At 48.8% G+C, this 22,178-nt stretch overlaps 3 protein-coding genes across 3 annotated transcripts; 1 reads left to right on the top strand and 2 right to left on the bottom strand.

Moving 5' to 3' along the window:
- The first annotated feature begins 4,208 nt into the window (after window positions 1–4,208).
- LOC123062254 (external alternative NAD(P)H-ubiquinone oxidoreductase B3, mitochondrial) lies at window positions 4,209–9,075 on the top strand. The gene is made up of 10 exons (XM_044485699.1): window positions 4,209–4,450; window positions 5,514–5,775; window positions 5,943–6,149; window positions 6,542–6,792; window positions 6,963–7,179; window positions 7,255–7,359; window positions 7,714–7,968; window positions 8,082–8,203; window positions 8,437–8,556; window positions 8,658–9,075. The coding sequence occupies exons 1-10, from the start codon at window positions 4,356–4,358 to the stop codon at window positions 8,743–8,745; spliced, it is 1,722 nt and encodes a 573-aa protein (XP_044341634.1). The 5' UTR covers window positions 4,209–4,355; the 3' UTR covers window positions 8,746–9,075.
- Window positions 9,076–10,103: 1,028 nt separating this feature from the next.
- LOC123058656 (1-aminocyclopropane-1-carboxylate oxidase homolog 1-like) lies at window positions 10,104–12,767 on the bottom strand. Its single transcript, XM_044481360.1, has 3 exons — window positions 12,232–12,767; window positions 11,014–11,335; window positions 10,104–10,310 (listed from the first exon to the last, which is right to left on the bottom strand). Exons 1-3 carry the CDS (start codon window positions 12,765–12,767, stop codon window positions 10,104–10,106), a joined length of 1,065 nt encoding a protein of 354 aa, XP_044337295.1.
- Window positions 12,768–18,120: 5,353 nt separating this feature from the next.
- Window positions 18,121–21,919, bottom strand: LOC123062255 (cyclic nucleotide-gated ion channel 4). The gene is made up of 5 exons (XM_044485700.1): window positions 21,038–21,919; window positions 19,944–20,159; window positions 19,448–19,776; window positions 18,927–19,359; window positions 18,121–18,846 (listed from the first exon to the last, which is right to left on the bottom strand). Exons 1-5 carry the CDS (start codon window positions 21,569–21,571, stop codon window positions 18,331–18,333), a joined length of 2,028 nt encoding a protein of 675 aa, XP_044341635.1. The 5' UTR covers window positions 21,572–21,919; the 3' UTR covers window positions 18,121–18,330.
- Window positions 21,920–22,178: the final 259 nt, after the last annotated feature.

A 22,178-nucleotide genomic window follows, 5' to 3' on the forward strand; every position in this document is an offset into this window, starting at 1 on the left:
GCGGGCGGCGGCGCGGTGCCAGCGCGGTGGCGGCGGGTATCCGGCGAGCGGCGCGGGAAGAAGGAGGAGGTCGGGCGGCGGCGGAGAAGACCCGGGCCCCGGGGGCTCTCCTTGGGCCCGGCGGGCCGCGGGCGGCGGTGGAGGCGATCTACCACGTGGCAGGCGGCGGTTGGCGGAGGCGGAGTGTCCGGCGCGGCGCGCGGAGGCGATTTTTTAGGGTTTTGGGGAAGAGGAAGATCCGGATTCGGAGGGGTTCTTTAAATAGGCATAGAGGGAGCTAGGAGAGTCCAAATGAGGTGCGGTTTTCGGCCACGCGATCGTGATCGAACGCTCTAGATGATGGAGCAGAGTTAGGTGGGTTTTGGGCCAAATTGGAGGGGTGTTGGGCTGCAACACGCACGAGGCCTTTTCGGTTCCTCGGTTAACCGTTGGAGTATCAAACGAAGTCCAAATGATACGAAACTTGACAGGCGGTCTACCGGTAGTAAACCAAGGCCGCTTGGCAAGTCTCGGTCCAATCCGGAAATGTTTAATCCCCACACACGAAAGAAAGCTAGAAATGACCACCGGAGGAGAACGAAGCGCCGGAATGCAAAACGGACAACGGGGAAAATGCTCGAATGCATGAGATGAACACGTATGCAAATGCAATGCACATGATGACATGATATGAGATGCATGACAACGATAACAACACATGGAGACAAAAGCCCGAACCCGAGAAAATAAAATAACTTAACGCCGGAAACGGCAAGAGTTGGAGTACAAATTGGGAAAGTTACATCCAGGGTGTTACAGGTAACCCCCCGGTACTCCGGTAAAATCCCAATTTCACCCGGAACATTTCCGATATCCAAATATAGGCTTCCAATTTATCAATCTTTATGTCTCGACCATTTCGAGACTCCTCGCCATGTCCGTGATCACATCCGGGACTCCGAACAACCTTCGGTACATCAAAACACAAAAACCCTAATTACGATCGTCACTAAACTTTAAGCATGCGGACCCTACGGGTTCGAGAACTATGTAGACATGACCGAGACACTTCTCCGGTCAATAACCAATAGCGGAACCTGGATGCTCATATTGGCTCCTACATATTCTACGAAGATCTTTATCGGTCAGACCGCATAACAACATACGTTGTTCCCTTCGTCATCGGTATGTTACTTGCCCGAGATTCGATCGTCGGTATCTCAATACCTAGTTCAATCTCGTTACCGGCAAGTCTCTTTACTCATTCCGTAATACATCATCCTGCAACTAACTTATTAGTTGCAATGCTTGCAAGGCTTGAGTGATGTGCATTACCGAGAGGGCCCAGAGATACCTCTCCGACAATCGGAGTGACAAATCCTAATCTCAAAATACGCCAACCCAACAAGTACCTTCGGAGACACCTGTAGAGCACCTTTATAATCACCCAGTTACGTTGTGACGTTTGGTAGCACACAAAGTGTTCCTCCGGTAAACGGGAGTTGCATAATCTCATAGTCATAGGAACATGTATAAGTTATGAAGAAAGCAATAGCAACAAACTAAACGATCAAGTGCTAAGCTAACGGAATGGGGTCAAGTCAATCACATCATTCTCCTAATGATGTGATCCCGTTAATCAAATGAAAACTCATGTCTATGGTTAGGAAACATAACCATCTTTGATTAACGAGCTAGTCAAGTAGAGGCATACTAGTGACTTTCTGTTTTTGTCTATGTATTCACACATGTATTATATTTTCGGTTAATACAATTCTAGCATGAATAATAAACATTTATCATGATATAAGGAAATAAATAATAACTTTATTATTTCCTCTAGGGCATACTTCCTTCACTACCTTCTTGTAATGGATTGAGTTTTCCTTTGAAGTTATCTTATCGGATCGAGTCTTTAAGGATTTGAGAACACTTGATGTATGTCTTGCATGTGCTTATCTGTGGTGACAATGGGATATTCACGTGATCTACTTGATGTATGTTTTGGTGATCAACTTGTGGGTTCTGTGACCTTGTGAACTTATTCATAGGGGTTGGCACACATTTTCGTCTTGACTCTCCGGTAGAAACTTTGGGGCACTCTTTGAACTTCTTTGTGTTGGTTTGAATAGATGAACCTGAGATTGTGTGATGCATATCGTATAATCAAACCCGCGGATACTTGTGGTGACATTGGAGTATCTAGGTGACATTAGGGTTTTGGTTGATGTGTGTCTTAAGGTGTTATTTTAGTATGAACTCTAGGGTTGTTTGTGACACTTATAGGAATAGCCCAATAGATCGATCAGAAATAATAACTTTGAGGTGGTTTCGTACCCTACAATAATCTCTTCGTTTATTCTCCGCTATTAGTGACTTTGGAGTGACTCTTTGTTGCACGTTGAGGGATTGTTATATGATCTAATTATGTTATCATTATTGAGAGAAATTGCACTAGTGAAAGTATGAACCCTAGGCCTTGTTTTCAAGCATTGCAATACCGTTTTCGCTCGCTTTTGCTACTTGCTACCTTGTTGTATTCTTATTTTCAGATTACAAAAACCTATATCTACCATCCATATTGCACTCGTATCACCATCTCTTCGCCGAACTAGTGCACCTATACAATTTATCATTGTATTGGGTGTGTTGGGGACATAAGAGACTCTTTGTTATTTGGTTGCATGGTTGTTTGAGAGAGACCATCTTCATCACGTGCCTCCCATGGATTGATAAACCTTACGCCATCCACTTAAGGGAAATTTGCTACTGTCCTACAAAACTCTGCGCTTGGAGGCCCAACACGAGTCTACAAGAAGAAGGTTGCGTAGTAGACATCAGTCATCCTGATGACAGTCAAAAAATTCCTGCTGCAGAAAAACGTAGTGCTGAAGCTTGTTGTCGGTGAAGAGGTCGTTGAGCTTCACCCACACGGCATGCACGTCATTACCATCGCTCACGACCGTGTGAAATAGGTCCTTGGAGATGGTGGTGAAGAACCACTGGATGAGCGTGGCGTTGATCGCGGTCCACTCAGAGTCGCCCACCATGGCGCGGGAATCGACGGTACCGTCAACATGATCCACGAGATTGTTCTCGCGGAAGAGCAACTAAAAGTACGTCTTCCATGCGAAGTATGTGGAGTTAGTGGCATCGAGGATGATGGGGACGTGTTCGTGGATGTTGATGTCGCGGATGTCAGCGGGGTGCGGCCCGGCGAAGGGGTTGGAGTAGGTGGAGGCGTTGGATGACACGGCGGTGACGCAGGGATGAGGAGGAGAGGCGGCGGCTAGGGTTAGGTGGTGCGGCGCGGCGGGAGAGGCGGCGCAATAGAGGAGGGGAGGCGCGGCTGCGGGTAGGAGGGGAGGCGGGGGCGGCTAGGTACAATCAATTTTCTTGTTATTAAAAAAACTAGCTACATATATATGACAGGGTTTCTCTAACTTAAATCACGTGACTTTATGGTGTCTAACCCATGGGTCCCACAAACAAATTGGTCCACGACTCACAACCACCCAAAATTACATTTATAGGCAACTTATAAGTAGAGCATCTTCCTCCCAATATATAGGAAGATCTCATACTAAATTTCAGTTTTATACGAAGAGAAGTTATACCCTACTAGTAATATTTTTTGCGATTATATTTAAGGCAAAAGAATATTGCGCAAAGGAATGTTGCCTTAAAAGCGAAACATGAGATTTTCCCAAGACCCAAAGCCAAGGCAGCAGAGAAGAAAAATAATAACCCTAGGCGCTGCTGTACAGCTGGGCCGCCGCAAGCTACGCCCCCTTCCCCTCCGCCCGTCTGAACCCTCGCCGAAAATATCTCCCCGCTGCTCGCCTGTACCCTCCCTGCCCTCTTTACCTCTTTCTTTCTTGTGTCCCAAGCCAAAACCTCCCCGCCCGACGCGGGTCTCGCGAGCATCGGGCCGTCCACGTACGCGCTTCGACACCGCCGCGCCGTCCGATCGCAGGCCAACGCGGCGTGCGAACGTGCCAACCGCGACCGAGCGGAAAGGAAAGCAAGCGCGGCGCGAGCTGTACCGCGGCCCTCTCGCAGATCCGCCCCCGCGATATCCAGTATTTTAAACCGTGCCCCTGAGGCCCACCCCGCGTCATTCGCCGCTGACCGTGCGAGGCGCGATTCATTTCCTGCGCGGAGGGCCGGGGCGCAAAATCGCCGGGCACGAACCATCGGTTGGTTACCCGGCTCCGCTGCTATAATTAGGCAAGCTAGGGGGCACGTCCCGTCTCGTCTCCCTCGTCCGCCGCCGCGTGTTCGGAAGCGAGCGAACCCCGCTCCCCTCCTCCTCGCCTTGGTAACCCACCCCGCCCCACCGCCGCCCCGCTCATACGCAGATCGACGCAGCGCCAATGTCGACGGGGGGAGCTTCGCTGGTGCGCCGCGCCCTCGAGGCCGTGCGCCGGACGCCGCGCTGGCAGAAGAGGCTCGTCGTCCTCACCGTAGGGTGCGTGCGCCGTCTCCCCTCCTCTCCCCTCTCCTCTCCCTTTCCCGCCGCCTCCTCATGTTTTGATCCGTTGCTCGTGTTCACTTGTTCGATCGATCCGTACGTGCGACGCCGTGCACTGTGCGCGCTAGCTGTGCGGCCTGCCCTTTGCTGGTTCGGCAAAATTCGCCACCTTTTGGTGCTTGCTGAGATTTTCTTAATCTGTAGTTCCGCGGAAAGGATCCGAACCGCGGATTTAAGCGGGCTGATTTGTTTAATTGACGAATTGCTCCGGTGATGACCAGCAACTCCATTACTGCACCATAGATGTTTCGCTTTTGCCCTTGTGAGTTGATAATATTACTTGTAGATCCATCTATACATTGTAGAGCCAGTAAAGTAAATGGATCTAATTGTCTGCCGCGTGCGTTGTGTTCGTGGGCGTGAGGGATTAATTATGTTGTAACTTGCAAGATCCTTCCATTTCCGTCTCCGGCCTGAAATTTCAACCTGGCTTCATTAGGTCGTTCTTGGCATTCGGAAATTCTGTGATTTTGAAGTAGAAACCTACTAGTACATCACATTATTTATTTAGTGCTGAAGATACGGAGGCCAACACAGACAATATGCCTTGCATAGTATATAAGGCGATCATGTCTTTACATTTGTTCGTAACAAGTGGAGTTGGGTATTAGCTACAACTATACAATCCTAAATACTGTTGCCCATGTGGATACAGTAAGGTAGCAGAGTAGTATGGTTAGTCTATTTATACCACAGTAAAAATAAAGTAAGGTTTTAAACCAATTTGATGTTGTAGTGCTGTGTTGCACAATCTAGTTCGTAAGATAATCTGTCCATTTTTACCTGCAAACCAGTGTCACCATTGGAACCTATTACTAAAATAAGGGATATTTTTACCATAGTAAGTTACTTCGTTTATAGTTATATAAGTTACTAATTGGTAAATGGACTAAATCTTTAGCTTATAAGCCACATAAATGTTTGAAGTGGCATTTATTTGTTTATGAACATTATTTTATATCAGAACCCTTGACACTTTATTTCTTCAACCTCATTGCAGAGCTGGCACTTTAAGCTATGCTTGCCAGGATAACCGTGTTCTTCAAATCAGTGATGGAACGGGGGGCAAGAAAAAAGTGGTTATACTTGGAACTGGTTGGGCAGGTGCAAGTTTCTTGAGAAATATCGACACTTCTTTGTATGATGTTCATGTGGTATCACCTCGCAACTATTTTATGTTCACTCCTCTGTTGCCGAGTGTGACATGTGGCACGGTTGAAGCACGCAGTATTGTGGAGCCAATTCGCAATATTGTGAGAAAGGTACTGTTTTGATAGTATAGTACATATGTGGGTCTTACTTTTCTATTCTGCATCATTTTGTATCTTCCTAGTATGTTGTACCTTATAGGCAAGTAAAATTGTACTAGTTTGACCAATACCATTGATATATCTGAAGTGTTGGCACAGTAAACTTGTGTATTTTGCAGAGAGGTGGTGCATTCAGATTCTGGGAAGCAGAGTGCTACAAGATTGATCCAAAAAGCAAGAAGATCCACTGCAAATCAGGTGATGGAACCAATGCTGACGCCAATGGGGAGTTTGTTGTGGATTATGACTACCTTGTTGTAACTGTTGGAGCGAAACCAAATACTTTCAACACCCCAGGAGTTGCTGAAAATTGCCATTTCCTGAAGGTCAGTACCTACCTGTGTTATCCGTCATTAGATAGATACAAATTGTACTTCCATTTTTTGATTTATCCCATACTAAACCTTGATCAAATAACTGTGCGTGCTGCTCTGTTTAACATACCTTTATTCATCAAGTTAATGCAATACACTCCAATTGACAATTTTTTCCCAATTGTACTGACAAACTATGCCCTTATCCCCTTTAGTAGGATAGCAGCTTGCATCTCTTTGCTGTGTCCTTTCATCATGATAACTATGTGTTGTGTGCTGCTGTGCATTACTTGTGAGTGCGTGCCCTTGAGCGCAAGTGTTTTATAGGTTACATTCTATTGCAAAGCAGCTATATATACATTTTGTACAATTTGTCGTAATTTGATATATCTGTTATTGTGTAGGAAGTAGAAGATGCTCAAAAGATTAGGAAGAGTGTCATGAAATGTTTTGAAAGAGCTGCACTTCCTAATCTTACTGATGAAGAGCGGAAGAAGAACGTTCATTTTGTTGTTATTGGTGGTGGCCCAACAGGGGTAGAATTTGCTGCAGAGTTGCATGACTTTGTCAATGAGGACTTGGCAAAGTTGTATCCTGATGTAAAGAAGTATGTGAATATTTCAGTAATTGAAGCTGGAGAGCATATCCTTACGATGTAAGACCCTTGAGACATCTTCAGCACTTTTCTGTAGCATTTGTAAAATATTCACTTTTGAATTTGTCATTTCTTTTATATTCAACTGAGTAGGAATTTCCTGGCAGCACTAGCACATATATTACAGATACCTTAGATCTGGTGATAATTTTTTTTCATGTTTCATGCAGGTTTGACAAAAGAATCACCAATTTTGCCGAGGATAAGTTCAAGAGGACAGGCATAGATTTGAAGACAAATTTTAAGGTCGTGAAGGTGTCTGATAAGACGATAACCATGAGTAATCCTTTAACTGGAGAGATTGCTGTTCCTTACGGCCTGGCTGTTTGGTCCACTGGAATCGGAACCCGTCCCATAATTATGGATTTCATGAAGCAAGTTGGTCAGGTATATCCCGGTCTGCATCCATAACAAATCATATTTCACTATTCACATTTAAGATGTTCAATACATTTTTTGTAGGCAAACAGGCGTGTGCTAGCAACTGATGAGTGGCTTAGGGTTCTTGGATGTGACAATGTATATGCACTTGGTGACTGTGCAACTATAAGTCAAAGAAAAGTGATGGTACGCGCATTGATCAATTTTGAAGTATCATTTTAGTTTACCATGTCAGATATTTCAACATTTGAGTTGGACTTGGAAGTTTTATATAGGAGTAACACTTTCAAGTTTTAGGGAATATTTTCTGTTGGTATGATGCTTTAATCGACATGAGTATCCTTTCTTTCTCTCTTGAGGTGGAAAAGTTTAGCTTCTTAGATGATAACCATTCTTCTGTCCCCCTATAGAAGAATGCTCTACATTTGTTTTAGCAAAAAAAATACCATGCTATGCCAACTAGTATACATGTTTATACTTGATGATTTTCCGGCATTTCAGTGGTTTCTGACATCTGTGTTTGATTATTATTCATTACAGGAAGATGTTGATTCAATCTTCCGGGTAGCAGACAAGGATAATTCTGGCACTCTGTCTGTAAAGAACATAAAAAATGTTCTTGGCGACATCTATCAAAGGTACCCACAGGTGGAGTTGTATCTTAAAACCAACCAAATGAAGGGCTTCCATGACCTACTGAAAGACAAGGAGACAGAAGAACTGAACATTGAAGAATTCAAGAAAGCCCTTGCTCAAGTGGACTCGCAAGTCAAGATGCTCCCAGCAACAGCTCAGGTAATTCCTGTGTATGTCTTAGGAACTCAACATTGCCTACTATGCAGAGTGGCAAATCAACTTCAGCGTTGATGATATGCTAAGCATGTAATAATGATTATTCCATGCATCAGGTTGCTGCACAAGAGGGAGCTTATCTGGCAGATTGCTTCAATAGGATGAATACTTGTGAAGAAAATCCTGAAGGCCCTCTGAGGATTAGGGGCGCAGGGCGTCATCGGTTCAAACCTTTCAGGTAATAAATTGGACTGGTTAAAAGTAAACCTTGCATTTTTGCTGTGCAAGGTCAATAAAATGTAAATCTGATTTTTATTATCATCAAGTGCCAGTAAAGGTCTGTAGATATATGTTTGGCAGTTTAGCTATGTCACTCATCGTTCCAAATCAAAGAGGTGCTGATTTGTTGTAGAAATAGAAGAATTTCATTGTCATAGCTATAATTGATCATCCCAAATTGCACATGTACAGGTACAGGCATCTCGGCCAGTTTGCTCCGCTGGGTGGAGAGCAGACTGCTGCACAGCTGCCTGGTGATTGGGTACATGTAGGCCACAGCACTCAATGGCTGTGGTATTCTGTCTATGCAAGGTAAGTCTCTCGCTATCCAGTATGCTTTGTTCCTTCTCCACTTCAAGCACTGATTGGATGCTGGTTCTAATGGTTATTTATTTACTCTTTACCAAATACAGCAAGCAATTCAGCTGGCGCACACGGATGCTAGTTGTGACTGATTGGGGAAGGCGTTTCCTCTTTGGAAGGGACTCCAGCAGCCTATAAACTGAACTACAGATTGGGTAGTTCGTCTTCTTTTGCCATCTGAGGATCTGCTAGACTCTGATGCTGCCTTCATCATACCGCATCATTCGTTTCGTTCCACAATTTTGAGAGCTCAGTTCGTTAATAGCTTAGCAAGGTTTTGTTCGCAAATTTTGTTCTTGCCAGATACGGTTTATATCCTTTTTATGTCTTGTCTTAATACACCTGCATCGTTCAGGTGTCCCTAGTAGAGATGATCAGAGGACGACTTGTGTCCATCTCATTCATTACGAATATTTGCCCTTCTTTCATGAGAATACAGTCTAGATTCCTCTTTGTTAGAACGATTCATTTGTCTTTTCAAATGAAACTTTGGGCACGGCCGCTGAATAGGGAGCAATCGCCCTGGTTCTTGTGCCTGATTTTATTAATGTGATTCTCGCAGAGCATAATCAATCATCGGTTGATTACGACAACGTCAAATCCTTGGCTCCACTCCCCGCTCCTAGGTTGTGGATCCCCATGACTAATCGGGCGTTGACAACTTGTTTGAGAACAAACCGCACTCCGTACTGACCTCCCACGACACATCCAAGCTGGTTTAACAATGGTCAGTCCTCTGGACCCAGAGCTGAGTTGTGGAGTGGAGTTGATCCGAACAGGCACTAATTAGCATTCCACTGATCAACCTCCTGTACCAATGAATGCATGCGGTCGTCTTTTTCGCGGACCGTGGACTCGTGTTCAGTGCCGATGGAGAGGCGACTCTTCTCGGGTGGCCTCCTTGCTCTCTTGGAAAGGTCGCGTACAGCCGCCGTTGCTGCGCAGCCGGCTGTGCCATCGCGTAGTTGCCCACGCCTCGCGCTGTTCCATCCCGGCGACGCCGTGCACGCAGCCGTCGCTCGTTCTTGGGACGGCCTATCTCTTTCTCGTTTTGTGGCCTAATTACTCTCCGCAGAGAAAAGTGCCGGTAACGTGATTATAGAGACAAAAGTAACGAACAGCGATCTCATTATTGATAACGAATAGGCATCCGTTCGGTAACAAGTCGCGACATTTGCCAAAAGCAACTGTTGGTGATTAGGCAGGGATTAAAATCTTAATTAATTAATACAATTAATTCTCAACACTTCTGAGCCTGCACCACGTGACCCGCATGTTAATGATGATAACATACAACAAGCGCTCACATTGAATTTTTTTTTTCAACAAATCATACAACGGAACGATTCTGGTAAAGGAGATACATTCCACAATAACTCATAACCATGGCCGCCTATAATAATAACATCTACTCCGTATTTTTCGAAGGATGATGGAATATATGGAGTTTTTTTTTTGACGGGATGGAATATACGGAGTTCACCACCATTGATGTTTTATAACTTATACTTCTTCATGTACTCGCGGAATATGACTCGGTCAAAAATGGGTCTATTATCTTCTGATAAAAGCTCCTTTATTGGTCCATATGGCCTATCAAGATCATCAGTGCTCAAAAAGCATGCGATTGAGATACGTGGTTGTACGGTTGGTTTGAGCAGAACCCGGTGCTCCACGCTCTTGAACCCCCCGTTTGTAATAATCTATACAATTGTGAAAAGAAGAAATAAGAAATTTGATTTCAAACAAATCCATCATAGTGATCAATGAGCGTTGGTGATTAATTTATTAAAAATGTTTATGGCTAATTCATTTTGAAATTATTAAAAAAATAAAACTATTCTTTATAAAATTACCTTTTTCTTAAATTTTGAACTTGTTTCAAAACCGTCCATAAATCTTTAATAACAAATAAAAATCAATTTTGGAAAACGTGACATTAACAACAAGAATAAAAATATGCATGTGATTGGTCCAATATCAATTGGTAACGTCATTTCATATAGTTTTTTCCCTATTTACTAATAGTTCAAAGTTTATGCACTATTTTGATATAATTTTAAAATTAAAGACTAGAACTTGAGATAATGAAAGATTTGAAAATATATTGTATTCAATCTTATATCAACACCCATTCACAAAAAAGAGGTACTAAAAATACATAATTTATATATTAGATTAAATTGGGATACAATTGTATACTAACAATAAAAAATAATTATTTTAAAATAAAATTTATAGTAGAATATTGTAAGTAAAAAATATTCCTAACGGAGGGAGTAGAAGATAAGATAACTGACTTATGATCGGAAGTAAATAAACAATTAAATATGTTTTTCATATGAATGAATGTATAAATATATAACTAATGTATATCAATTTGGTTAGGTGAAAGTGTGACGATACCTGCATCATGTCACCCATATTTGCCAGCAATGCACCCTTGACTGGAGGAACATCGATCCAAACATCTTGATGAAGAACTTGAAGGCCGCCGACACTGTCTTGGAGGAGCAAGGTCAGAAACCCAAGGTCGGTATGCTTGGTCCCACCCATGGTCAAATGTGGCTCTGGACATATCGGGAAATAGTGACACGCCATTGACCTTGAGTTGAAGCATCTTGTGGTCGCTAGATAATCACTTCCAAGACCTAAAGCTTCTGATAATAACTCAGACAACTTCCTCATAACTCCATCGATGCCTTCCATGTACCTCCTCACTTCTTCTCTGTACACTTTCACAATGTTATAAAAAAGATCGTTTTATCTTTATTATAAACAAAAACACCCTTCACTTTAGTTATAAATTAAAGATTGATCTCTATTATATTAGAAAGAAAATCACATTTGGTTTTCTAGATTGGAGTGATATATTAATACTAAAGTAACCAAATTTAAAGTCATTTACATCCTCACAGAAAATAGAAGTCAAAGAATCATCCCCAACAAGAAGACCAACTAGAATCATATATGAAGTTAAAAGTGTCATAAGTCGAAGAGGCCCAAACTCTACTCATACACCAGAATCATCATGACCGGTCTTATGCACAATTTGTGTGAGCCGTCTTTAACTTTACTAAAAAGTAGATTAAAAAACCTTTAAATATTAATATTTTATTTATGAATAGAGCATAAAATCATAAATTAACCAAAAATATAGGTTTTGATAATGGCGGATCCAGAAAAACAACAATATTATTTAGGCTAATGAGAAATAAAAAGAATCTGACCTCTTACACAAAGGATGATATGGTTAACCAAGTGCGCTAATCTTTCATATTTATTAATATTATAGTAAATTTTTGTTAGTTGTATGTACATCTGCATATATCAAAGACTAGTTATTCTATGAATATAAAAAAAGACAGGTTATTCTAAAAGAAAACACTTTTTCAAAACCCTGAACTCGGAATGAATCAGCTAGCTAACCAAGTTTATTTATGACTTCTAATTATGTTCTACCAAAAATAAATGGGGTTCACTTTCACAAGCTATTTTTTTTATTTTTCTGACATGGGAATGCTAATTTAAAAGTTATTTTTTTTAGAAAAGGAGGACGACCCCCGGCCTCTACATAAAAGTTATTTTTTTTTTGTGTGTGTGAACTTAGTTATAATGGATCACCTGCAGATTTGTGGTATTGCTTCAAAGCTTGCAGGGTCTTCAAGAACCTTGCAAGACAAGGTATCTCTCCAGTCGGCCGGGGTCGTCACCTTGAAATCTCCATGAAAGCTGAAGAAGTTAACCTTCTGAGCAAAGTCACGCGAGTACCACTTTGCCTTCTCCTCCTGAGGAAGCTCATGGAAAGCTCGGACACCTCTCTGGACTCCCTCGATGACGCCGAGAGGAATCCCGTGATCGACCAGCTGAAAGAATCCCCATGACTCGGCCGCTTTCTTTATCTCCTCCACGATCTCCTTCCGACTCTCTGGGCAATCAAACCCGCTGAGATCAATCACAGGGAATCGAAGGCCGCGAACCTTGTGAAGACGCTCGTCGTCTACGGGGAGTGAAGAGTTGAGGAGGTTCTCCGGAGGGTGTATGAACATGGTGGGAAGCTTGGTGACGCCGGCGTCGACGAGCCCTTTGACGCCGGCTTTGCTCTCGTCGAAGGCTTTGATCTCCGTCTCACGCTGGCTGTAATCCACAACTGGCGCCATGGCTTGTTTGAGCAAGAACAAGTTTGCAGGTGATCGCTCTGTTCTGCCCGTTTATATGTAGGTGGAATCGGGAGCAGGTTTTGAAGATACGTTGGTCTCATCGACGGCCTGTGCTACTGATCAAGCTTTGGTTTGCACGCCTTTTGGCAGCGGAGCACGCTCACGCGCTCGTGCAGTGCGAGGTAGCTATGCTTAATTTGGCGCGAACTTAAACTTGTGCGAGCCGAGCTGGAGCGTTTGCCGTTTGATGTGTAGCAGAGGCATCGTAGCTGGTGGGACTCATCTCCAGAGAAGAGGAACCTGGGTTTCCAAACGCTCCGTTCCACTACAACGAGCCGGCCTTTGGTGGCTAGAGATACAATTATTGTACAATGATTAGCATGATTTTTATTGAAACCGAGGCAAGAGATTTGCCCCATTCATTACTTAAGAGAGAAAGAGTCCATAGTACATGGCACCGGCTCCACAGCACAGCCCGTCAGAGAAGAAACAACACCAACAGCAATATAGAAGGATTACTCTCGCGGCAATGATGATGCTCAAATGCCTAGCCCCAACGGTGATCCAAAGTCTGGCCTCGTCCTGGATCAGCTTTAGGATGTAGAGGGGAGGAGGGGAGGCCTGGATTTTCTTTCTGAACACTCTAGCATTTATCGTTTCAAATAACCCAATTGACAACCATAGTGAGGGAAGCCATGGCCTTCTGATTTGCGGTATCTGGCTTTGACATATTAGTCCATCAACTCTTTGTGTTGCGCTCCGTCGCCCACCTATTTATCTCAAGCGCTCCTAGTTCCAACCACTCATTAACCATCCGCCAAACCCGCATCGTGTACAAGCATTTGTGAACACGTGGGAGAAAGTTTCGTTATCCGCTTGCAAAGGGTGCAAATGCTACAATTTACCCAACTGCCTTTTCTCCAACCTATCATCCCTCCAAATCTTGTTTTGTACCGCCAACCAGGAGAAGAATTTGACTTTCGAAGCTTCAGAGTGGTGAAACAACAGCGAATCAAGTATCTCTCCCTTTGTACTGCCAACCTGGGCAGCGGCAGTGGGGCACCCTCTCCCCTTGCCGGAGGGTGGCGACGCGTGGCATTGCCCTCTGGCGGCGCGGCCATGGGACGTGGCGACACGGGCTGGCGGCGGTGGCTCAGAGCGTGTGGTGGTTCCCTCTGTCGTGGCGGCGGTGGGATCTGGCTTGGGACCGTCGACCGCGCTGGTGGAGGTGCTGGTTCGGGTGTCCCCTGCACTCGGGCGCTTCTCTGTGCTGCTAGCGGCAGCGAGCTCTGGTGGCCAATGACCAGGGTGGCACGGGCCTTATGGGGTCTCGGCGTTGGGGATCTGACGTCCGTGAGCCGATTGGTGGCGCAGGAGTGGCGGTGGCGGCCTCCTGCTCCTAGAGATGCGCCAACGGTGCGCGGAGCTTGGCGGGTGTCGATGGTGCCAGCCGCATGCCCACACGTGCAACGAGGATGGCATGGATCTAGGGTTCACACTCGGGCGCTAGAACCGGGCCCCGGGCGGATCAGAGCTAGTGCTTCGGGTAGGAGAGGTCAGGATTAGCCTGGGATGTGCTCGCGGGTGGTGCTCGTGCTCCCTTCGCAGGTACGGTGCTCGATGATGGTGATCGTGATACCGTTGCACTGATGCGCAGATCGTCATCGGTGTCCACGGACATGGCGTCGTGTGAGCTCGGTGCTGGCTCACCGTCGGCCGGCGGCAGCCCCCCCCCCAGTCCACTGGGCATTGGCCGGGGACGCAGGTGCTGGTGCCTCCTACGGTGGAGGAACCTCACACGAGATAATCTTGCTAAAAGGCGCCATGTGGTAGACACAATTTGTGCTTGTTTTGTAATGAGGAGGAAAATGTTAAAACATCTTTTCTCTGATTGCACCGTGGTTGTTAACACTTGTCAAATAATTTCTGAAGTGGTTGATATCCCTCTTCCTTGCTCATTTGGTGATTTAGCTATCAATTGGAAGAATAATAAAGTTGTTGCTATTAGTTTGATTGTACATGCTACCTTTGTGGAGCTTATTTTGCTTCAAAATGAATTTGTGTGTAAGGGTTGCACTTGAAGAAGTTTGAAATGCATTCTAGGCATGGTGAGCTCCTTTGTACACAAGTGGAAAGTACTTTGTTGCAGCGCTCAAGCTGCTCTGCTTCTCAGATGCTTAGAGCATCTCCACTAGGCCTCCCAGGAGCACTTTTTCAGTGCCGGCGGTTGAAAAATGTTCCACTCACGCTCCCAGGACGTCAATTATCGCCGGATTTGGCAAAAAACCTGGCCGGCGCTCTCACCCCAAACTCAGGGTCCCGGGGGGCGGCTGGGGGAGGAGAGAGAGTGTTTTGCATGCGGTTGGGCCCGCCGCCAGCCTCCCATTCCCTCTCTCCCCACTTTTCGTCCGGGGTCCACCCATGTGATTCTCTCTTCTCTTCTCCTTCTCTCCACCCAGGAACGGAGCAGGGCGGGCAGCGGGCGAGAGGTGCGGGGTGCAGGCCAGGGGCGCGGGGCCACGGTGGACGGTGCGGGGAGGCGGCGGACGCCCTCGACCTCCTCGTCGTCTCCTCCGGCGACGTTGTGGGCGGGCGCGGGCGGCGAGGCCTGCCATGGGCAGCGAGCAGAGGTGCGGAGGCGCAGGTCGTGGCCAGCTCGGACGGGGCGGCGGCGAACCGAGCCAGGGCGGCGCGAGGTCCGCGAAGCGCGAGGCAAACCGGCGTCGACGGCGCGGGCGCTCGAGGCGAAGTAGCTCAACGCAGAAGAGGCCTCGGCCGCTGTTCGAGTCAACGCGAGCTGGGACTCGGGGATGCGGTCGTGGATGGAGCAGGGCAAGATGGGACGGCGGCTCGACCGCGGTGGAGGCCAGGCGGTCTCGTGGGAGGCCTCGAAGGCAGTTTGGCGGCGGAGGGCGAGCAGGCCGGTGCGGCGGGACAAGCGGGCGCGCGTGGGACGAGCTGCAGGGGCGTGCGGGCGCGGCGAGCTGCAGGGGCGGCGGACGTGACGAGCAGGCCGGCGGGGACGACATGGCAAAGGCCGTGGCGAGCAGGCCGACGTGGTGGTGGCGATGCGGTGGAGTGAGGAAGATGAGGCGGCGCACAGAGGAAGAAGAGACAGAAGTGCTAGGGTGAGGGGATGGCTAGAAAAATCTTCGTTCCCAATGTAAATTTTTCGCCGGGGCCTCTCCAGAAGACCGAAAAAACGCCTTCTGGGGTTGCAATAATTTTCGTTGCAGCTATTTTGGTTGTGATCGAGCGCTATATAACCATGTTTTTTTCTGTTGTTTGCCTCTTCTTAATAAAAGTTGGCGCAACAGGGAAACCCATTTCTTTCAACAACAAAAAAAACTTGGGGACTCTTTGCTGAATATAAGAGCATCTCTAGCATCTAGCAGACCCGTATAGTGTGGACCCGCAAAATGCATTTACAATTCACGAAAAAACAGATTTGTGGGCCAGCGCGGGCGGCGGTCGAGCAAACCCTGCAAAACGGACCCGTAAAAAAGGATATTCGACCGGCGTGGGGGGGGGGGGGGGGATGGCCGAGCAGACCCTGCAAAGCGGACCCATAAAAAGGGATATTTGGAAACACATTTCTTTGCTTGAACGACATTGGATACATAGTAATTCACCAATTCTTTGCTAGAATAGTAAGACCAAAGAAAATAAGAACCACAATTAGGCATTTTAGAAGATATCCAACTTCCATAACTGCTCCCACTAGTTGGACCAATATCTTCTCCATGCCTTCATTGTTGATCTACGGATTCTTAATCTTGCATTCTTCGTTCTTCTTCTTTGATTCTAAAGAAGTAGACGTTGCTTCCCCAAGTTTCTTCTCTAATTGCACATGCAGCCGCATCATTAGCCCTAATTCTACCAATGAGTGCACAGACATCTATTAATTTTCTTTCTATCAATAAATCAATGTAATCTTCTTCCCAATACCAAAATGAGCATCCACCTTTGTACACACATGACCATCTCAATAAGCTATCAAAATTGAACCGAATAGGGTGACAAAGCCGAATGAAACAAGAACATACCCCATCATTTTTGCATTTGAAGAATACCCATCCAGGGTGTTTCGGCGTGCTAGATGTTAGCCGCAGCACTGTCTGCTTACAGTCATCGCACTGTATGAGCGGTATCGGCGAGCCGCTGTGCGAGCGCCTAGCCCGGGCAACGGACGGCCGAGTCCTTGCCGGCAAACCGTCGACGGCGGCTAGAGGAGGAACCAATACATGCATGCGGCGTTGGGGCTTTGCTGGGGCTGGTCGGGGTGCTCCTCGACCAATCCATGGCTTGGCGCAGCCACCGGTGGCCGGAAATGCGAAATTCGGCCGCCGCGACAAACAACCGCTAATCTGCAACTTTCCGGCCCGCCGAGGCAGGAGGAAGTGGCGGAGGACAATCTCGGGCGTGTGGTGGACCTCCCGCGTGATCCCGCCGGCTAGTAGGCGGCGGCCCGGCCGCGTGGTGGGGAAAAGCGTGGGGCGGCGGTGGGTGGGGAAAAGTGTGAGCAGAAATGTCCCTCCCCCCCCCACCCCCGGCGCCAACCGCTACCGCTATATACATGGCACCGACGGGGCAAGGGGGGACCCGCGTTTTCGCGGGTTGGGTGGGAATTATGCCGCGCCCCGCAAATTTTTTACCGGTCCGACCCGTTTGAGGGGTCTGATTGGGCAACATTTTTCGCACGGACCCGTGTTTTGGCGGTTATTTTGCAGGTCGGAGCATTATACAAGGTCTGCTAGAGATGATCTAAGGGCATGTACAATGATGCTATCTTAGGAATGCCACGTAGGATAAAAGATAAGGTGGAGAAGAGAACTCGTAAGAAAATGTTGTCTTCTCTTATTTAAGAGAAGACAAGAGATGATCTCTTAGTACAATATGTCTCACCACGTTTTTAAGAATAGCTAGTTATTGAAGATAAGGCTAAGACATGACCCATTGTAAACGTCTTTTTTGTTATCTGTAAACTACATGCAAGATTTAAGATAAGACTATTTTATCAACCATTGTACATGTACAATGGTTGATAAGATAGTCTTATCTTAAGTCTTACATGTAATTTAGAGATGACAAAAAAATATATCTACAATGGGTTATATCTTAGCCTTATCTTCAATAATTAGCAATTCCTTAAAACATGGTGAGATAAATTGTGCTAAGAAATCATCTCTTGTCTTATCTTAAATAAGAGAAGACAAATTTTTTTTTACGAGTTCTCTCTCCTCCACCTCATCATTTATCCTATGTGGCACTCCTAAAATAGCACCATTGTACATGCCCTAAGCAATCAGCCTGAAAAATGAAAAAAAAAAACGTCCTTCAGGGAATACGGGGGTGGCATTTATTTTCTTTCTTATTTCCGTGCGTTTTTGGAAAGCTCGCGAAACAGTTCCAGCCAGTCCCTGGAGAAGTGACATTTGTCAAATGTGTGAAATAGCATCACCATTTTCCTTTCTACCTTTGAACCCTCGGCTGGATTTCAGCCCAAATTGTCGGTTCTCGCATTTGCGCGACGCTCTGACAAAGCAAGTAAGTCTGCCAGTCTTCAGAGCAGGAGGTCGTCCTGGTTGGGCTTGGGCGAGGTGAGCAGCGCGGTGTAGAGCCGCAGCTTCTCCTCCCCGAGCGAGGAGCACCTGGACAGCGGCCGCCGTGGGCGGATGAATGACAGCGAGGTGAGCGTCTTGCGGTGCCTGTAGCGGCGCCACGCGAGCTGCACGGCGACGGCGGCCCAGGTGCGCCACCCGTGCGAGTAGTAGCGCGCGCTCCGCCGCACCTTCTCGTTGGCGAAGGTGTAGCGGAAGTGCTGCGTCACGTACTTGACGTCCGCCGCCTCCAGCCCGAACGCCTCCGTGCTCTCCAGCGTCACCAGCGTCGACGACGCCGCCGGCAGCCGCTCCCGGAACGGCCGCCGCAGGCACCACGACAGCAGCTCGTCCCCGCTGAAGTTGCCCGGCCCCAGCATGCAGCAGCTCGTCCCGCCGTTCCGCAGCACCTGGCTGCTCTGCAGGTGCCCCCGCACGATGAACAGCATCCTCTGCACCGGGTCGCCTTCCCTCACGATCTGTCATGTGGTGAAAGAAACAGACTGTGATTTGCGCCATTGGTTTTTCGAGATGAATCGAGATAGATTTCTGTACGTACCACTTCTCCCTTGGGGAAGACGAGGGACTTGACCCGGTCGCAGATGTTCTCGAGCACCAGGTCGTCCATGTGGTGGAAGAGCGGCACCTGCCGGACGAGGCCGAGGCAGAGGTGGTACTTGATGTCCCGGCGGAGGCCCTCGGGGAGGTCGCGCACGATGCGGCACTCGTCCACGCCGCGCGTCGCCGCCCACCGCTGCCGCTCCTGCTGCCGCACCCGGTGCCGGAAGCTCTGCGGCAGGTTCTTGCGCTTCATCCACCACTCCACGCTTCGCAGCCGCGTGTGCATCGCCTGCTTCTTGGACGTGGTCGCGTTCAGGAACACCTTGATGTTCCCGATGAGCATGGTGACCAGGATCAGGCCGCCGGTGATGGTGATGATGTTGAACACTATCTCCGACCACTCCGTCGTGCTCGCCAGATTCCCAAACGTGCTGATCGGCGACAGATCGATGACCACACATCAGAAACAAGAGTCTGCAACTAACAAGATCGATCTCCCTGTTGCAAAGCTGTGATCACCTGAGCGTCATGAGGCCCCAGAAGATGGGGAGGAGGATCTTCTCGAGCCGGCTGGGGTTGGCCACGAGCATGACGGTCCACTTGTAGGCGCCGTACTGGTAGTTGTCGCCGCTGTCGAGGCACGTCGCCCTGGCGCTGGCGTTGCGGGCCCAGGCGAGCCTGTCCGCGCCCGCGCCGCCCCCCAGCCTGCCGGCGCCGCCGTAGTAGAGCGGCTCGGCGCACGCCAGCGCGCCGGCCGCGCACCCGCCGACGCGCCCGGCGCAGTACTGCTCCCTGAGGCACTTGGTCGCCCGCTGCGCCCCCAGCAAGTACCAGCACGCGCCCACCGCCTGCAACAAACGGCCAAGCGTCCTTTGCTGCCTCAGCAATGAAGCTCGCGTGCCAGCCAGACGGCCATGTGTGCGCGCGCGCGCGTGACAGGGTAGAGCGGTCACCACGCACGCGACGTACTAGGTACGACGAAGACGATGAAAGGACCGGTGAGGGTGGGACGTACGTGGGCGGCGACGAAGTAGGCCATGAGGTTGAGCGCGATGCCCCACCAGATGGTGCCGAAGATGTATCCGGCGACGTTCTGCATCCGGCGGAGGAAACGCACCGAGTGGTAGATCTTGGGCAGGTACTCGAAGAGGAACGCCACCATGAGCACCGTCATCACCGACGTCGTCGACCCGGCCCGTATCATCGCCGGTATGCCCACCCACATCACCACCTGCGTCGCGCACGACGCCCATACATGCACACACACATACATACATACATACATACATACATCTTGCATCACGTATTAATTCACATAACTTATTATCTGAGCCAGCAGGACTGCACTGACAGATTCGTTTTAGGAACTACGTACAATGATAAGCAGTACTATATGTTGTGCATAATAAGCAAAGAAGGCAAGCTGAGGAAAGATGGAAAATATCGGGCAGGCACAGCTCGCAGGTAGAGTCGCGCGTATCGGTGGGGCCTTGGCTGCGACCATTCATTGCGCAACTAACTTTGAATCTGCATTGAATGCGTCGTTGGCTCAAACATGGTAGCAATCCGACGGCTCGGCAACGGCCCCAATGTGGCTAATCCGACAAGTACGCATCATGCCTTGGCATTACACTAGAGCACCATCACCATGCACCACGACATTTTTTTTTGAGAATATGCACTACAACATTCTACTCCTAGTACAAAGTACTGCACGTGTAAAAAAGATTTTTTTTTTTGACATGGAACTGCAGGTCCTGCACCACGTCGCTGCCCGGCCCGGCTCGCAGACCGGTCCATCCATCGCTGTGCCTGTGCGTGGTCGGAGATGGGACCTTGCCAGGAGCAGGATGCGGTGGCGAAATGCAATGCTGCTGCATCACACGACGACATGCCAGGGAAGTCATTGCTACAGGCCTACAGCCTCAAAGACTCCAAATTCCTCATTCTCCGGATGTTTTGGACATGCGTTCGTTCGTTCGATCGTTCTAATCCGGCACTATGGGCCACTGCAGTGTTGTTTGGATGTGAAAGATGCTTCTTCGTCGTACCAATCAAACAAACAGTTGCTAAAACAATGAGCTGAGCTGACGGAACGCATGGACGCACCTGCATCACCGGAAGAATGACGAACACGTCCAGGAGGAGCCCCCCCTTCTTGGACCTCGGCAGCCGAGCGGGCGCCGCGCCGCCGCCGACGCGCTGCGCCTCCTCGTCGGCGTCGGCGTCGGCGTCGTCCTCCTCCTTCTCCTCCCCCGGCGCGCACGCCGTCCGGAGCCGCAGCAGCAGGTTCCAGGCGTGCAGGGCGTCCACCATGCACCGGAGCGCGGTGACCGCGGCGGCGAACCAGCCGTCGAGGAAGACGCACATGAGCGGGCCGCTCACGGACACGGCGTACAGGAAGAGCGGGTCGACCATGAGCCCCGCCGCGCACGCCAGGAGGTACGCCCGGTCCCACTCCCGCGCCCACCTCGCCCGCGGCCCGATCGCCGCCAGCCGCCGCCTGCGCTTGCCGCCCGGGCCCGGGGGCGTCCCCTTCTCGCGCTCGTCCCCCGGCCTATGCACGCCGCCGTGAGGGGACGCGGCGGAGGAGGAAGATGGCGAGGACGTCGAGGAGCGCGACGCCGAGAGGTCGGTCGGCATGATCGATCGATATATACGAATACGATCGTGGCGCCACTCCGTCCGTGCGCAGGCAGTGGCACAGCCGATGGCTATGGAGCTGATCGAGGGGAGAGGACGACAGCACCCGGGAGGCCCCGTGACGAGACGGGCGGATATATAGCACGAGCTATGCTATGGCGCCGATACGATACGTATACGCTGCTCTCACCGGGCACGCACGCGCGTGCTTGTCTGCTTGCGATTTAGCGTCGGCATGTACCGTGGCTGTGGGAACGGCGGGAGAACGTAGACGATGAGTACAGCAGCGGAGCGAGCAAGCGGTGGTCGCGAACGCGAAATTGTAGCGTGCTGCGACAGTGCAGAGGCCAGCGAGGTGGCCACACAGCAGCGATTCAGCGGTCTCCTCCATGTGTCAATTAATTATGCTGGTCTTCATGAACGTTGGCCCGTCGATCGGCAGGCAGGGTCAGGGTGGTCCTGTACGTGCGGCTGCCAGCCACGGTTTGCCAGTTAAAACATGCTTGCTACCACCAAATTAATCACCACAGCCTCTCCTTCAGGTGGCTGTTTCTTCAGCGTGTTACCGTGAGTAGGCACCTACTATCTCCATTTGTAAGCAAATCAA

Source organism: Triticum aestivum, chromosome 3A (genome assembly GCF_018294505.1).
Source record: "Triticum aestivum cultivar Chinese Spring chromosome 3A, IWGSC CS RefSeq v2.1, whole genome shotgun sequence".
NCBI lineage: Eukaryota > Viridiplantae > Streptophyta > Magnoliopsida > Poales > Poaceae > Triticum > Triticum aestivum.

Coding starts and splice junctions, on each gene's coding strand:
- LOC123062254 (XM_044485699.1), top strand. CDS start 4,356: ATGTCGACGGGGGGAGCTTCGCTGGTGCGCCGCGCCCTCGAGGCCGTG. Junction 7,180..7,254: donor TCATGAAGCAAGTTGGTCAG/GTATATCCCGGT, acceptor CATTTTTTGTAG/GCAAACAGGCGTGTGCTAGC. Junction 7,969..8,081: donor TGCTCCCAGCAACAGCTCAG/GTAATTCCTGTG, acceptor TCCATGCATCAG/GTTGCTGCACAAGAGGGAGC.
- LOC123058656 (XM_044481360.1), bottom strand. CDS start 12,767: ATGGCGCCAGTTGTGGATTACAGCCAGCGTGAGACGGAGATCAAAGCC. Junction 11,336..12,231: donor GCAATACCACAAATCTGCAG/GTGATCCATTAT, acceptor GAAAGTGTACAG/AGAAGAAGTGAGGAGGTACA. Junction 10,311..11,013: donor ATATGGGTGACATGATGCAG/GTATCGTCACAC, acceptor ACAATTGTATAG/ATTATTACAAACGGGGGGTT.
- LOC123062255 (XM_044485700.1), bottom strand. CDS start 21,571: ATGCCGACCGACCTCTCGGCGTCGCGCTCCTCGACGTCCTCGCCATCT. Junction 20,160..21,037: donor TCATTCTTCCGGTGATGCAG/GTGCGTCCATGC, acceptor TGCGCGACGCAG/GTGGTGATGTGGGTGGGCAT. Junction 19,777..19,943: donor CCTACTTCGTCGCCGCCCAC/GTACGTCCCACC, acceptor CGTTTGTTGCAG/GCGGTGGGCGCGTGCTGGTA.